This window comes from Zonotrichia leucophrys, chromosome 1 (genome assembly GCF_028769735.1).
Source record: "Zonotrichia leucophrys gambelii isolate GWCS_2022_RI chromosome 1, RI_Zleu_2.0, whole genome shotgun sequence".
Classification (NCBI taxonomy): Eukaryota; Metazoa; Chordata; class Aves; order Passeriformes; family Passerellidae; genus Zonotrichia; species Zonotrichia leucophrys.
The window spans coordinates 15,338,108-15,355,953 of record NC_088169.1 but is presented as its reverse complement, the minus strand read 5'-3'; the positions used below and the strand labels follow the sequence as shown (position 1 = coordinate 15,355,953).

General features: G+C 37.0%; 1 protein-coding gene across 7 annotated transcripts in view; it reads left to right on the top strand.

Moving 5' to 3' along the window:
- CNKSR2 (connector enhancer of kinase suppressor of Ras 2) overlaps positions 1-17,846 on the top strand; it is a 209,482-nt gene that overhangs the window by 136,764 nt on the left and 54,872 nt on the right. For all 7 annotated transcript variants that reach the window (XM_064707352.1, XM_064707362.1, XM_064707373.1 and 4 more), the window contains 3 exons: positions 13,859-13,907; positions 14,774-14,946; positions 17,031-17,104. In XM_064707352.1, the coding sequence (XP_064563422.1) occupies positions 13,859-13,907; positions 14,774-14,946; positions 17,031-17,104 (296 nt within the window). The remainder of the gene's footprint in view (positions 1-13,858; positions 13,908-14,773; positions 14,947-17,030; positions 17,105-17,846) is intronic.

Sequence of the window (17,846 nt, the reverse complement as noted above, 5' to 3'; positions counted from 1 at the left end):
AGAACAGCACGTTTCGTGTTGAACTTTTGGGGCACAAGAGATGAAAACTCTGACATATTGTTGTAGTTTCTCAAGTTCATTATGTTTTCTGTAAAGGAATTTTCTTGGTGTGTTGTGCTTTGTTTTTGTTGAAGGAAAATAATATGGTTATTTAGGAGGGAGATAGAGTCATAGGTCAAAAGAAGTTCACTGCCAGGTTAATAATAATTTGCTGCTAACTGGATCAATACAACTTTCCCTTAGCCTAGAAGCAGCATTGCAAAGTGAAGAAAAGCTTACAGGCTATTGTTTGTGGTAGTAAGTGAGATTGCTTTTTCTTGCATAACTCCCTGCTGTATACAATAGGCTGTAACCTCCACAGATAAACTTATGTTATTGACCTTGTTTCTTCTCCCTTCCTGCATCCCATTATCTCTGCATTTTCCAGTGTATGCTCAGTTGTTCATGTGTTCTTACCAATACATAGTGACTCGCTAGTTGTAGGACAAGCGGCAGAAAAATAACAGCCTCTCACTATACTGTGATAACCAGACTATTTAAATTTGTTTAATTAATAGTGGAGTTTTCTTAGTTATTTTATTTGCATTTGAAAATAAGGTTAGTTTAGTATGAAATCTGTCACTTGAAGTTCTTGTAACTGAAACAGATCGCTCAGTAGTGGGTTGAGCAGATAAATCAAGGTTTTGTACCATTGGGATTTTGCTAAATTTACACGTGCTGATATGTACACATGCACTTTAATATTCCAGTTCTATTTTTAATAAGGGAGAAATGAAATAAAAGCTATCAGCTGGAGTTGTACTGCAAATTGCATTAAGTTGGTCCAACTTTGGTAAACTTCTTTTTTTCCCTCTTTAGCAATGTATAACCATCCATGTGGTTTAAATGCAGCCTGATAACTCTTAATCACATAATTCACAGCAATACTTGCTGCAGTGAGCCCCCATGGAGAGCCAGGCTCTCTCCTTCCTCCTCTGCCAGGGAGGCAGCAAGGACCAGGGCTGTGAGCAGGGCTCAGTTTGAGCTGCTCCTCCCTCCACAACTCCCCAGGTGGCTGTGCCAGGGCAGCTCCTTGGGTTTTCTCAGCAGAGCAGGTGGGGCAGCATCAGCCAGGGTCAGCTGGCTGCAACAGTGATCTTGCTGAGAATACTTCAAGTGAAGATGATTTGTTTATGGACCTATTGCAAAAGTCAGTTTTTAGCTAATAATATAAATTGGAAAGGAGACTAACTTTTAGCCAAAATGACTTATACTTAAATCATGCATATTTCCAGGCTTTTCTTGCCTCCTACAAACCCCTCCAGAAAAAATATAGGAAAATGCTTTCTAAAAGTTGAATGCAAAATGTATGTGTTTAGGTGTTGTCAATACAGAAAAGAAGTCACCAAAAAACTCATGATTTTGAAAACTTCAGATCTAACTGAAGTGGGTGATTTTCCCTTACTTCTCCTTTTCCTTTCTGCAGAAAGGCTGAAAGGAAGTAAAAAGTGAAAATACTTAAACTACATAATTTTTATGAAAATTCTTGAATCAAATATGCATGTATTTATAAAACCTTTAATCATAGTACCCAATAACTAGCATCTTAAAAAGTGCATAGCATGTGCATATAGTTTCCTAATAAACTTATGTGCAAGCTAGCCATCAACCTATTGCAAAAATTCTTCATTATAAAAATGGTGACTAAAACACATTAAATAGTGTAGAATGATTTACTAAAAAAACAGCCCTAACAAAACTACCTCACTGAAAAACTAGAAGTTTCCTACAATTTTAGATATCACAGTATTTAAAGAATTTATGTTCAGTTAATTTTTTTGTCATGGGTATTTGTAAATAAACAAAAAATTTGTAGAGAACAGATTAAAAATGAGTTGAACAGATTTTAAGTAGGTGTCTGAAATTTTGAATGTCATTGTACCATTACAACAGATGGAGTTGGTTTTTTCATAAAAATTTTCTTCTTAAAAATGTCTGGAGTCCAACTATGGCATTATTTAAATAACAAGCCTCCTTTTTTCTTTTTCTCCTCCCTGTTTTCACAGTAGTCTATAGTTAGGCATATAATTGTTGTAGAATAAAAATCTAGCAGTTGATATCAAAGTTCAGTTTAACCCAAGTGAATAGTAAAAAATATTTTCCAATAGAGTCTCCATACATTTTGTTAATATTTGAATTAGTGTTAGTTCTTTGCTGTGGTCTTTCATTTCCATTTAAATATATGTATTAAAATAATACTGAAACTTGCAGATAGATTACAGACTTACATGCTTTAATTATCTGCAAAGGAAATCTTAAACTCTCTTTTGAAAATGTAAGAATTATGTAATGTAAAGAAATTACAGTTGTGTTCCAGTTAAAAACCATTGGTATTTTATATTCCCAGCTAAGAAAGTGCACTGGATTTCAAGTAACTGTCCAGAAATTAAATAAACATAATGAACAGTTTTAGAAATAGTCGTGAAAAATTTCAGTGTCTAATTACCACAGTGAGAAATTATTTTAAAAATAATTTCATTACTGCTTTGTTGAAAGTTATCCCTTTACAGTCAAAATATAATTGTGCACACTGTACTGTACTTCTACTCTAAAGGCAGAAAAATGCAAGCCTTTACTAAAAGTAGTACATATGCTGTTAAAATGTCACAAGTGAACAAACTGTAATTTCTCCTGATGCCTGGACTGTTCAAAGACAGCTGTCTCAGCCTGGGCTGGGAGGAGGCTCCTGGGTGCCTCAGGGCAAAGTCCAAGACTGAGCTGCTGTGGTGCCTGGGTTTCTCCTCACGTGCTTCACGTTCATGGAGCTCCAGCAGAGCTTGGCTGGTAAGAGCTCAGCACCTGGATGTCCTCTCTGGAAATAACTGGAGCATTTAAGACATTTACATCTTTCTTTTCTAGGTTATACTGGTCACATCTCAGCTAAGTTTTTGTAGCCTTAGGGGGTTGTTTGTCTTGTTCTAAGACTTCAGCTCTTGCTCCCTATTCCATCAGTGCAATGAGGAAATAAGGCTGTGATGGTAGCTAGGTCCACATGTGTGGAAATGGAAGGAACTCACTGCATTGCAATAGAAACTGAGCTGAAGAGGCTTATGAAGTTATAGAATAATATGATTTGGAGTTATTTTAAAAGCCTCAAAGTCTATTCAGAGGCAAAAGTTCTAGTAAAATGTTTCATATAATGCAGTGCAGAGAAGCAAGTGCAGTTGTGATATGAAGACATCATGAGCTTCTATCCATTTCTTATCAGCCTAATCTATGGTTCAGGTATAGACAGCCCTTTGCGCTGAGAGACATATAGAAAGAACAATGCTGAAAAAATTAAGGGAAAAGTAGGATAAGAAAAAGAAATATAATAGGAAATTTTTACCTATTGCCTTTATGAGTCTGAAACACCGTAATGTCGCACAGCCCCATTGGCCATGGGCAGCTTTGAGTGCCTATGCATGTGGGGTTTCTTTCAGTTGGATACTTGTGGGTTTGTATATTTGCTTCTGACAGGAGAGCAGCATGTCTCACTCATATTCTAAAATTTGGAATAGTGGTTCCAGGACTTGGCCATCTTCTACACCCCAAAAGAAACCATCTAAACAGTACTGTATGTATCCTTTCATTTGAATGCAGCTCTTCACAAATATAGCAGACACAAGATAAGCGATAAAAATAGTGTTCATGTTGTTAAAATCTGTGTAGAAACTTCATCTAGGTCATAAGTGACCTGTATAGCATAATAAACAAACAATGCAGTGAAACAGTTAATCAATAAGCAAAATATGCCTTTCTTGTGACAGTTGGAAAATGACTGCCATAGGCATAAAAATGTTGTGGTCAAAGGTAATTTTTGCTATTCCATCAGAGTTTAGTAAAAATTTGGTTCAAAATAAATCTACATTTCTGAGAGAAAAAGCAAGAGAGAAGCAGCATATAAATTCCTTGCTAATGGAAGTTGGCTTTCTATTATTTTTAGTCTAGTGCAATAAACAGAGAGGAATAGAGAGGCCTGTGGGTCTAGTCCTTTGCTATTACAGTCAATCTCTTTCACTTAATCCTATTCAGATCTGTACTAAATTCCACATTCAAATAGGGTATGAATTGTTCTTACTAATGATGGGACCAGTAAAAGATGATTAACTGGGTGGATGGGTAGCCAGTTGTCATAATTCCAAGTAAAATGTTGGACAGAGGGAGGAAAGATGCCAGCAAGAGCAAGGCATCTAATGAATTTACTACAGAAAAACAAAACCCAGATGCCTCAGAAACCAACATAAAGTGCATAGGATAATAGGATAATTCAGTCTGGGAGCAACCTCAAGAGGTTCTGTGCTTGGTCTTTGGCTCAAAGCAGGGCAAGCTCTGAGGTCAGACGAGGCTTCTCAGGGTTTTGCCCAGCTGGATGCTAAACACCTCCTGAGATGGAGACTGAATGAACTCTTGGCAACCTGCAGCACTGCTTGTGTGCCCCATGGCAGGAAAGTTGGAGATGAAGAGCAAAACAGGTGTTTTGGCAATAGCTGAGAGGATAGCAACTTGCTCAGATTTAAGGGATAGTTGCTGTTGTTTCATTGCTGCTTAGCTAAAATCATCTCAGGGATGTGCCTTGGTAATCTCACATCTGTTTTCCCAGCTCTAGACTCTCAGTCCCTTGAATCTAGACTGAAGAAAGTAGATGTACATATGCAGCTTTTATATTTGAGCATTGAGTTCTGTTTGGGCATATATTTTGTGAAGCACTAATACTTAGTCTCCTTGGGAGGGGGTGCTAAGTTCTTTTAATTATATGGAATAATATCTGCATTGTTCTTAAGGTATATTATTCCTGTCACACATTAGAGAATATTTTCACATCTGCATTGTTTCTCTTTGAAAGAAATAGGTAATACCATTAATTTGCTCTTATTGGGGAAGTGGTTGCCCAAATGAAATTTGAAGTTATTGAATATGGGAGATTTTACATCTAATTCTATATGCTCTCTGATCATTTCAAAAATCCAGAGTTACTTATTGCAGCAAAGCAAAATCCTCTAGAGATGAGGTAAGATTTGTTTATGGGGCATCATGAAGCACAGTGGGAGTCTTCTGTGGGAAATTTTTGTTTATTGTGACCATGAGGGGAAAAAATGGCCTGTCATAATTTCTTTCCGTGGCAAAGCTGGGGAAATCTTAAAAAATGAGAGAGTTACTGTAAAGGTCATCAGTCCAGCTCTGCCAGTCTAGATTTATTCCTTACTGCATAGAATATAATGGTCTGAAAATCTAGATCTAGAGATGTAGATCCATACATTAATAAATCTCTCATCTCAGAACATTTCCTAATTTCCTTTCACATCTCCATTCTGTATTTTTTTCTGTTACATATTTCATAGAATCATTCCTGATTTTATCCTGCTTCTATTACCTGATAGAGGACCATTGCTTTTGTAGGTATTAGCATTGTTTGAACGTGCGTAAGCTACATTACCTGTAGTTGGTACAATCACAGCAGCACAGTTTTATTTCTTATTAATGTAGAATAAGTGATTTAGTCCCTCAGTTATTCCCCTTTGATAAAGAAGAGATGAAGTGTAGTACATTGTTCAGAGAAGTTTATGTCAGGTATTGCACAGAGGGGACTTAGCATGAGTTACCACTGCAATATGCTGGGGATTGTCACATCCAGGGGAACTTTGATCCAGGGCCTGACTTTTCTACTGGCTCTTCTTTGTTTTCCTTTCTGCACAAGGGAAAGGGAGATACCAGGACTCTGAAAGCATTTAACCAAGGACACTGACTGGCATGTGTCAAGAAATTTGGCTTTCTAAAAAACTTGTACTGAGTGGTGGAAATGTTTTTTGAATTAATGGAGCACATGTGCCTGTTTCAAAGTTCCATTTCATGTCAAAGCATCAAAATGCTTTGACAAAGAGCTCCATTGTTTCTGAACAAGGGATTTTTTCCAAGTAGTGGATTTGACTCCACAGGAGTCTCTGCCCCATTCCTCTGCTCCACTTACACAGTGGTGGCCCCTCGAGCCTGCTGCTAGCACACAATATCTGAGATTGTATGGTTCCATGGTTCCACCTGGGAGGAAAATGGCTCTTTGCAGCACTGCAGCTCCTGAACTGAAGCTGTTTTGTTGGGTGTTTCTGTTCTACTGGAGAGAAGTGCTTGTTGCTTAGCGCCTGATCCCTGAGTCAGCCAATCCATCTCTGCTACTGTGCTGTGCAGGAAAAAGCAGCCTGGTATTTTTCATAAAGCAATAACTGCTTTTTGTCCACTTCTCAAGTATATCCCTTTGCTTTCAGATAAACCCAAGTAGATAGCATTTCCAACACTACAGAATTCTGGCTTTAGAGTGATGTGTAAAATTTCTTGTAAGCTAGTTTGTACCCATAAAATCACTATGGCCAGCTCAGAATTAAAAAGACCTAGTGTTATCTTTCCCCACCTTCTGCAAAGTTCTGCTTCATCTTATGCTTAGAGGAAACCTTACTGAATTCCAGGAAGTAATGAGACCTTTATCCTGCAATGAACTGTTCTTTTTCTGCCTTAATTCATAAGGGCAATGGAAGTATTTGGTATGAATTTTAACAGAATATATAATTCCTGATGTACAGAAATTCTTTCCTTCTTTTTCCCCTGAAAACTTCCCCTCTTTTGAAAGCCAGAAGGAGTTTTCTGTTTCTTTCCCCAAAGGATATTATGTCCAAGTGCTAACAGAGAATAACTTGCAATAGTGTATCTTCCTTAAAGCAGAAATCTGTTTTCTCAGACCACCTACATCCTCTGCACTTTTTCTGTCACACAGAGTATGAAAGCGATCCTGCTGAGGGGCACAATCAGAAGTGTTGCTCCCTCCTCCTGCAGAAGGAGGTGTTTGTGCTTGTCACCGTAAGCAAGCCCCAAGGTGTTGTAAGGGGGCATGAGATTTTTATTCTAGGCTAATGATTTTTCCTCTGCAAGGACCATGGGCTTGGTGGAAGATGTTAATGCCTCAGGGGTGACTTTGTTTTACAGCAGTTTTTTTTTCTTCTGAAAAGGTCCGTGTTGTGCCACAGACCACCTCTTGAATCCAATAGTAGATGAAGAATAAGTTTCTTAAATCTGTTTGGATCATCTTGCTGTTTTAATGTTTAGATAAGCATACAAGAAAAACCTGCCTTCCCTGTGAATAACATAGAAATTTTCTAAGCAAACCAAGATTTTTCGTGGAGGAAATTGCAAAGTTTGGTATCTACTGGAGGGGCGTAGCAGCAGGGCACAAATATCCATGGGGTCTTTGGGGTGACTTGTCTCAGACACACTGTGAAAAGGACAAAAGGCAATGGACAAAAATTGAAATCCAGGAAATTCCATACAAGCATAAGAAAAAGATACTTTTACTGTGAAGATGGTTTAACTGGAGCAGGTTGCCCATGGAGTTTGTGGAGTCTCCATCTTGGAGACACTGAAAACACAACTGGCCACAGCCCTAAACAGCCTTCTCTGCTGGAGTCTGCTTTGACCAACAAGGCTGGATAAAATGATCTCCAGGGCTGATTTCCTGCCTCAGTTGTTTTGTGGTTTTTCTGACTGGTCCATTCTCTTCAGTAAGAGGTTAAATTGGGAACTGATGGGGAGTAGAAATCCAAATAAAGGGTTAAATACTGTTCTGTGACAGGTGATAGTTTAGTTTCTATTTTCCTTCTTAAATGGATACACTTGAAACACCGAGTGATGGGGCAACTGATGCATCTTGGGCTTATGCCATGTAAAGGATATATAGAGTTTTTGAATCCTCCCTTTCCCTCCTAGATTTCTTACTGTCAATAAAAAGTGCTGGGGGAGGTACCAAAATTGCATGTTTCAAGGTAGATGTAGAGCAGAAGAATGACCACAGAATAAATTATCCTAATGAGTAGCACTTCTCTAGTTTAACTGTTTATTCTCATTGGCTTCAGGCAGCTGTGACACTGCTGCAGTCCTTGTTATGTCAGTCAGAAAGACTGCGGGAATATGAGAACTCTCATTTAAAGTTAATGTTGTCCAGGGGTTTTACTGCTTTGGTATTTCAGTATTTCAAAGAGTCCCGTGGCTTAATGGCTAAGAAGGAGAGTCTTTCCTTAGTGGTGGAAAGCAGCACCACTGTATATTATTTTTCCAAATAGGCTGAAGATTTAAAAAATAATTTTATTTTTGCATTCATTATGCTAACAACTTCTGACAAAATACTTGCACTACCTTCTGTAACTGCAGAGTTGTATCCAGCTACTGTAGTATTTGCCACAGAGCGCCCCCCCCCCCCAAAAAAAATGATAAGGAAACATTTAGAAGTGGGAGAATGAATAAAAAAAGCTGTGCTTGCTATCACATTTCAGACAATCATAGTTCTGCCCTCAGCTAGCCTATTTGTCTTGGATAAGCTGACATAGGAGCAGTTGTATGAAAAGAATAGACATCTTAGATGTTATCAACCTTTGTAGATTATGTGATAAGGAGATCATCCTGCACAGCTCATATAGCCATTGCTCACCTCAGAGGAGTATATAAAATTTGGCAGCTTCAAAATATCAGCCTGTTTTTTATGCAGTAAAAAGCTCTTGAGGCACACACATGCTGTTTCTTTCTTTTTGTGAACATTAACAAAGTGCAAGAAGGAATATCTGCTGCTGATTGGCAGGGGGTTTCAAACTTTCTAATCTGACAGAGGTCTTACCTCATCATATCTTTGTAAGATTTTGGCAAAATCCTGTGTTGTGAGTACCCTTAAGCATGAGATGTTAATACTGATATAAGTGTGGTGTTGTATCTAAATAGGTTTGCATTTTCCCCCTTTTCAGTCTTCTTTTAGCTCTGAAATTTTGGATCACAACACACCAAATGCAGAGAAATGTGTATGTGGTATATCAAAACAGTGAAAATAGAACATTGCCCGTGTTCTCAAAGCATTGAGAACGATCTCTCAAAGTGAGAGATCAATGATATGATAGGCAGAACCAGCTTTCATTTTTTTCCCAGATCCTGGCTTTTCCATCTGTAGCAGAAAGTTCCAGTAGTCAGATGTGTTACAAGCTATCCTGCTGAAACTAGAGAAAGCTGTCTTACAGTGACAGAGGGGAAGTGCCTGCCTGTAAACAGTTCCTTGGTGTCTAAACTTGCAGCTTGAGAAAAATTGGATTTGACCCGAGCTCTAAATAAAGCTATAGATATGTGCCATTTTCCCTTTCACTCAGACTGAGCCCAGATTTGGGTAGAAGGACTGGATATTATTTTTTTCCATAACCTGGTTCTCTCTTCCAGCTTTTTTTAAACAAGCGAGTGAAAAATCTCAGAATAGTGGAGAAACAAAAAAGCCCTTGAATGAGACTTTTAGGTGCTGTTCAATATAGTACTAGTTGCTGTGGTCAGTCTGTTCCTTCAGAGAATCTTCAGGTGTGGTCTTTTTTTTGGTAGACCTACACATTCTGTAACCATGAAGATAATATAGTTATTAGAATATATATTCTTTTTGGACATGGATGTAATGTTCTGTTGGTCACACCTTTGTAAATTATATTAAGTCTTAGAGAAATCTAAGAAACAGCTTAACCTCAAAACTTCAGACATCTTCCTCATACTCTTGAAGTTCGTCAAAATAACTAATCTTCTCAAATTTATCATTTTGATAACCACTCTATTTGTTTTCTACTTTTATTTGAGCTATCAACTGGAACAAAGTTTTCTAATTTCCATCATAAAGTTATGTCAAACATTCTCCTCTTCTGATAGCAGTTTCATTCCAATTTAATATTAGTACTGAAAGACCATTTTATTAAGTTTCCTATTTGATGTGAAGCAAATAAATTCATTGAAACTTAAATAATTTCACACTTTCATTTAAATACATTTTTCCAAATAGAGAGCTATGAAATTACTGCTAAATAAGTTACATTTTCAGGCTTCTGAACATTAATGACTAACTTTCCATCTTGTTTCCCTTCTGAACATTAATGACTAACTTTCCATCTCTTTTCTCTTCTGAGCAAATACAGAGTAGTCAAAGGACTAACCGATAATAAATACTTTCTCCCAGAAGAGAAACCTGAATAACTCTGAGACAGAAACACGATAGTCTCATTTCTTGAAAATGTGTTACATGTACCAAGATGCAGATATGTTATTGTGTGCATGCAGAGAGTATTGATTAGTGGTGATCTCTTTGGTTGGTATGAGCCTCCACCTGCAAGTTTTTTCCAGTGTAGCTGCATTGCTGTGCTATAATCCTAAAAGGCTTTGCCCTGGGGCAGGTTGGTCTTTGCAGGTGTGCAGTCTGCTGGCCTTTTGGAACTCTGTCAATCATTTTGAAGACTGTTAGAGTAAATACAACCCACACAGCAAGTCTGGTAATGAACAGTTGCAGGAAGAGTGGGACTGTTGTGGCTCCTCCCTGCACAATTAAATCTCCATTGGCTCTGGAATTTGCAGCTAAGACCTCAGAAATATAGGGCTAGAGGCATGCTAGAACATTGGTAAGAAAAACTAAACAGACAAAAAACAATCAAAAATCCTCACCCAAAAACCAAAACACCAAACCAGAAACAGAAAAAAACCCTTTAATGAATGGTCTTTTATTCATCTTAAAATACATGTCCTTTGAGGCTGCTAATAGGAAAGGCAGGCTTATATATACATTAAATGTTTCTTTGATATTCTCCTTAGAGATGCACTTGTCCAGGGGCTTTATTAAATAGAACAAGCTCAAAGATCACATATTACAGGAGAGAAAATCATTGTGTCTAAAAAAGTCAGTGAGTCTCAGTGTATTCAAAGGGGGTTTTGATGAATGTTAAACATCAAGTGATACCTTGCTTTTGGGTAAAGTTTTTCTAGTTGTGTTTTGGATGATTTGAAAGCTTATAATTCAGAATATTATTAAAGAGTTTCACATTTTCTTCAGGAGTGCCAATTTCCATTTATCTTAAGGTACTCCTCCGTTTAATTTTTTCAGTGTCCATCTTGTTTCCATTTTACTCATTATTTTGAGTTAATAATGACTTTCTTTAATATGGAATGCTGCTTTCTATTTCATTTCATGCTTGCTCTCAGAATTAGTAGAAGAGATGGATTCTTGGAAACTGGGACAAGATGTTTATGAAAGCAGTTACTCAAAGCCCAAGGTGTATCAGAATCAAAATGCAGTGAGCATACATTGAATCTGGCTTTGTGGGCGAGTGATTAAACAGTGTCTTACAGCAAGTTTGCATTAGTACAGCTGAATTTCTTTGTGTAAATCCATGGTTTTAGGGTTCATGGCATTTAGAAGTCATAGTTACATTATTTCTGTACTTACCACATCACAGAATTAAGCTGTAAAAGAGGAAACATCATAGTGGCCAGCATTAGAACAGGTTGCTTAAAGAAGCTGAGGAAAGTACCTCTCTGGAGATAGTTTATCAAGGCTGGAGATGGATCCAGTGTTGGCTTCAAAGCAAGCCTTGCTCTGGTCAGGAGGAAGGATATGACCTCCTGACACCACTGAGAACACAGCACTTACAACTGGTAAGGCTGTAGATTGCATTCAGTGAGTTCCTTAAAAAGCAATAAAAGAAGCATTTTTAGATTTCATGCTCACTTTTTTGTTTTTGTTGTTCTCTAATTACATATGTTATATTACATATACATTTTCTGAGTTAAGAAAAAAGATGGTGCTGTTTTTTGCAAAGGGTCAACTAACTTGAAGTCTGAAGTCTATGTAAAATAATCCAAAGTGTTAGTTAAAATCACTGCAGTTGAAATTATTCCTAGGAACTTCTCACAGTTGTTGAATTTGCCCTTAATTATTATTTCATTCAATGAACTAATTTAGAATAATAGTTGAATTTAATAAAACCTTTCTATTTTGCAATATAACATAATGTATGGAAAAATGGTTAGACATGTAAATTACATGCTTTTTTCCTGTTAAAAACTGATACCCCTTCATTACCCTTTCTTCTCAAAAACTGACTCAGAAGTTAAGAGGTGTGAACTGAGGTTTGCAGGATCAATTTACAGACAAAACATCTAAAGAGAAGGCTTTTCATATGTTCTCACCTGCTCTCAGAACTACTTGTGAAAAAATGGAGTAGAGATTTTCCTTTTCTGTTTTGACACTGTGAAAATAATAGTGCAGAAAAGTCAAACAACAGAATGAAATTGTCTGAGTTGTGAACTGAGAAGTGCTAAATTTTGGATTTGTATGTTTGTGTATTTTTTCATCCACTTTGAATTAAGTAAGATTTTTAGAGGGAGTTACTCATTTCTGCTCAGCCACTCTGTTATTCCTGGGTCATTAAGATCTCGTCTAGTCCTTCGCAGGTTGAAATATTTTGTGTGATGTAAGTGGGATGGGTGTTGCTGTCTTGGTTTGTTGCGAGCTGGTGCTGATTTAATTGGTAACCAGTTGCAGAAGAAAAAGGACAAGAGCCAGGAAATGAGAACGAGTGGGATCCTCTTTTTACTTCCCAGTGGAGGCCTACTTTGACCCACAGAGGTAGCAATATAGGGGAGTAGGTTTTGTCAGATATGGTCTCTGAGGGATCAGCACATCTAGCAAGTCAGTTAAATTTTTTAATTACACTTAATTATTGTCTTGCTAGTAATTATTCCCCATGGGCATGTTAGTTTTTGCTGCATGAAAATCTCTCAGCTGTGAGGCAAGAGATCCCTTTGAAGCTGAGTCTGCTGCATGTGAGCTCAGGGGTGTGGGAAGCAGGGAGAAGAGACATTATTAGAATAAAGTCATTAAGGTTGGGAAAGAACTCCAAGATCCCAAACATTTGACCAAACAATATCACATCAATTAAGCCATAGCACTGAGTGCCAGGTGCAAAACCAAAGCTGCTCTTTGAATTGAACCTAGTCTTGTAAACTAGGGGAGAGCGTTTGTGTTACTACTAGGAACAGGATTTGGACTTGCAGAGCTGTCAGTGCTTTTGCTTAGATTTATTTTTACCAAGTGGCACAGAAGTATTGATTTCTGTATTGATTCCTGGCAAGCTGAAATAGAAAGTTTTAATAAGCAGACACACTAATGGTAACCTTTTCTTAGTTTTAACACTGATAACATTTATCTGCCTTTCTAGAAAACTGAAGTTCAAAACAAGTCAAATCACATCTTTAAATTTTTGCTGATTCATTACAGATTTATTATTTTTTTAGTTCACTGGGGATTGTGTTTATCTGAGTCAAAGTTTTTAAACAGAAATGTGTTAATACCTATTGATCTTACTAATAAGCTAAGATCTTAAATAAAGGAGCAATTTCCATCCTGTCTCATTGTCAGGGGAGTTTGTGGGAGTGGATCAGCTGAAGGGAAATACTTCCACTTTAAAACCTGGTGAAAAAATAAAGTTCAGACTTTTTATTTGGGATACTTTTTTCCAGTTGTGATTAAGCAGAATTTACTGATGTCTTTCAGAATACTAGGCCTCGTTCTTAGAAAATTGTCTGATGATCTAATGACTGTTGTATGAATACTTCCACACCTGCATTAGGCAATGTGTTATTTTGTATATTTACATATAGATGTCAAGAATACTTTATTTAGTGTGTACATTAGAAATACATGGGCTGTGTAGCTTCATTACTGTACAAAACAAAGAGAGATATTCCTTCTTTATTAACAGAACAAGAGGAGAGGGACCATTTTGGGCAGAAACAACAGTTGGTTTGGCAACTTAACTGGTGATCTGTTTTGAGATGTTTGACAGTGGCTTTTGCTTTACAACCTTATGAACAGGTGAACTAAAATCACCTTTATTCTTAGGCTAGAAGTCTCTTGGTTTGTGTTACCTGATATGACTTAACGTAACATTTCTTTTATTATAAGTATGTGGTTGAATATAAACATTGTAATTTCACTTCTTGCATTTTTATTTTCTTGTAGACCTTTCAGCAGTCTTCTCTACAGCAGAAAAGTAAAAAGAAGAACAAAGGTAAAAAATAAATTTGTTTTCATATATGGGTACGAAGGGATTTGCCAAGATGAATTTTATGGTATTGCAGTATCTGAGGAACTCTAACTTGTTAGCTCCAATAAAATGTTCAATTCAGTTGATCATGTTGAGAATGTATTAGTCCATTTCTGATGTCTCATAGTTACCTAATGTTCCTCTACCTTCATGTATCTGCTTTTATCTTTTTTTTTTTTGAATACTTAGACTCTAGCCTCTTTGGGGCCAGGGTTGGTTTTTCCAGCTGTGTTCAGGTAATGCCTCACTGCAGCACTTGCTCATTACCTACGCTCTCAGGTAATTTATATCATAGTAAATTTTCCTCCTTTGATTTTGAAGTACAAAGGCCTTAGGAACTGTTTAGTTTCAAAAAGAGCTGCAAAGAGAGGTTTGTGAACACCTGTGAAGTACTTAAATAGTTGTATTTGGTAACCAAGTGGGAAGTACATGAATTTATATGTTGTGCGCTTTATTGTAATGTGAAATAAGTTGAAAATTACAAATAAGCATTTTTCTTATTTTTAAATATCTTGCCTTTCTTTTCCCTATAGTGTCTTCTGTCTTCTCTTTCTGTGTTGCCTTTTTTTTTTTTTTTTTTGTCTTATCCATAGGATATGAGCTCTGAGATGCTGAACATGGTTTGGTTTGGTTTGGCCTTTAAATTACGGTGGTGTGCATAAGCTTTGTGGTCAAAATAGAATGCTTGTAATAATTTTTCATGGCAATTCAAGGTTGAATTTTTGAAATTAATTTTCTTAAACATATATATATAGTGCTTTCTGACTAGATCTCTTGATGATTTAGTGGACAAATCAAATGCTTTCACATCACCTTATTGTCATTTTCAGCTCCTATTCCTGGTAAAAGCAAAAGACGGATCTCGTGTAAAGATCTTGGTCGAGGGGACTGTGAAGGCTGGCTTTGGAAAAAGAAAGATGCCAAGAGTTATTTCTCCCAAAAATGGAAAAAGTACTGGTTTGTCCTGAAGGATACATCTCTGTATTGGTATATCAATGAAGAGGTAAACACCTGTACTCATGGTCTCAATGAATACTTTGTGTAGTGCTGTAGTCAGGATTTGGTGTGAAAACAGTGCCTTCAGTGCTTATATATGTTAATAACTTTATTCACCCAAACAATCATACTGAAATTAATATTAACTGTCTGACAATATTACCATGAAGGTTTTGAGATATTTGTTCCTTCCAATTCACCTCTTGCTACATGGAGAAATAACACAGTTTTCTGTGTCCTCATGACACCAGTTTAGAATAAGTTTATCCTCAAACCCTTGAAAGTGAAAAGGTAATTACTTGATCCTGTCATTCAAGCTTAGTCATGGAAGTGTAAACTTTAATGTTGTGCTGCCTGGTGTTTCTTGTTTATCTCTGCTAGGCAATTAAGGAAGATAGTTCTGTTTTCTCAGTTCTGTTCTCCTGCTGTTTCTTCTTTGTACCTTTTGATATGATTTCAGTGCTCATAAATGCTGCACTTAAAAGCACAGGAGCATCCCAGCTGAATTGTGTACAGCTTTGATTATGCAACATTTTCTGCATTGGTACACATTTATTATATCAGCTTTAGCTGCAAAGCTTTTTGCCAGGGTTATGATACCTTGATTTTTAATCCTATTAGACTCATTAGTAAATATGCTGAGATAAAACCATTGTTAACATCTGTATGCACTCTGTCCTGGACTTGTTCTTTTAATCACAGCAAGCATTTGTACATAACATTTTCAAAGTAATCCCCAACTTCTCTCTGAGTAAACAGAGAGCAAGTTGTTCCAAAGCTTGTTTTCTCAGACTCATTCCATTTGTGCCTTGATCTCAGCTTCAGATCAGTAACCCTAACTCCCTCCTCTCCATTCTCCCTCCCTTGGCTACTACAAGGTTTTCATCAGGGCAGTAATTGATGGCTACAAGTGCAGTGAGTGGTCAGCACTGGGTCCAAGGAGCAGCTCTGAGCTGTGCCATCCTTCCCATGTGGAGTGCAGTGCTCTCAGCACCTCCATCTCCTACTCCATCCCAAGTTTCCCTGAGGTTTTCTGATTTTTGGTTATTTTTGAGCCCTCAGCTCCCTCAGCTCAGTGTCTGTCATCACCAGTAGAGTCAAAGGCTGGTAGGGGGTGCCTCAGTGGCAGGTGGACAGACAAGCAAACACTGCTCTTGCCAAAACTCTGTTTTTCTAGGCAACCATTCAAAAAAGAAATAGCAAGATTATTTTAAACACTGTCTTTTTGATTTTAAAATACCTGCTAATGCAGAACCAGTTACAACCCTGTACCTTCCACATAATGACTCCAGCTCTAGTTTTATATGCTGATTTGTGCCTCTTAATTATTTTGAGGAAGGCATATAATCATATGGACTGCATATGTGGTGTAAATAACCATTTAAACTCTTAGGAAAAGATGTATATTTCTTCACATACATTTGTGTGTTTTCCAGTTTCATTTCTATGATCCTGTGTTAATTTTGCATGCAAAGTTATGGGCAGTTAAATAACCAGGTCTGTGTTATTGATGTAAGAGTAGCTTAATATAAATAATGCTTTCAAACTGTGAAAAGTCAAGGGAGATTGCATAGCTGATAAAATAAACTCTGTAAAATCTTCAGAGGAGAGGGGAGGAAGGTCAGATATATGCTGAATGTTGTAGAGAGATAAAAGTAGCTGAAGAGATTTCGTGCCTCATAGCTGTGATACATAAAATGATAACACCCATTGAAATTGCTTTTTTTCTCTGTTTCTTCCACCAGGCTGCATTTCTCCTTACTAATTAGTCCATTTTCCCCAAAAATTAACTAATTACAATAACTAATTGACTGAATACATTTGGTGATTTTGTATATTTTCAAATGTTGATTCAGCTGTGAAATTGTTTCAGAAAACTGGGTATTTAAAACTGTATTTTTCACCAAGGGGTCTGTCTTTCTACTTCAGCAGAAGTCCCAGTGACTTCTGTGAGAAGTTTGCCGGGGTAGAGCAGACATAAGTATTCCTTTTGTAAGAAGCAGGCAAATGAAAATATTTGCAAGTTTTCAACAGGCTGGGGTTTTTTTCGTTACACTTTAGCTACAGTAATATGTGGAACTATCTTTGCAGGATGAAAAAGCAGAAGGATTCATCAGTCTACCAGAATTTAAAATTGACAGAGCCAGTGAATGCCGCAAGAAATAGTAAGCATGCTTAAAAATAATGTGATGATACAATAAATGAACTGTAAACATAAGACAAGGTTTTCCTTTAAAACGGAGAAATAATGGACTTTGCTACAATTGTCAAGAGGTTGTATCACAGAATAAGCTCATATGAAAAAGCAATTTATTTTTTTCTGTTTGGAATGCCATCTTGCCTAAAGAAGGCTATTTTTTCACTTCATCATGAACCACAGTGCTTGACTAGACCAAAATTAATTATGAGCAACAAGGCTGCTTGGCTGCTGCTGTCGCTTTATTTTCCTAGTTCTACTTTCCTTTTTTTCTTTTCTGTTTGGGGTTGCTATTTTCTTTATTTGTTTGTTGAGGGTTGGAGAGTCTTTGTGTTCTTTATACTTAATAAACAGCTTTAAGCATAATACAGAGACCATCCAAATAAGAAAGTCCCCAAGTTCATGGCCAGGCATCAATATTTAATGTAACTCCAAATCCATTAGCATCATCTCAAAGTTTGCTGAGACATTATTTCAGTCCTGGGTCAGAGTAAAAAAAAGAGGATGACAGTGATTTGTTGTATTTTTGTTATATGACCTAAAGGTCTTAAAAGAACATTTCTTCTCACCTGTTTATGCAGCTGTCCAGGTTTGTGCTATTGCACAAATCCATTTATTATTTAGATAAGTTCAAGCATGTGTAGCAGTGTGACAGGTGCATGCTCTCACAGGGATATTTTTAGAGCCATTATTGTTCAAAATTTTTTTGC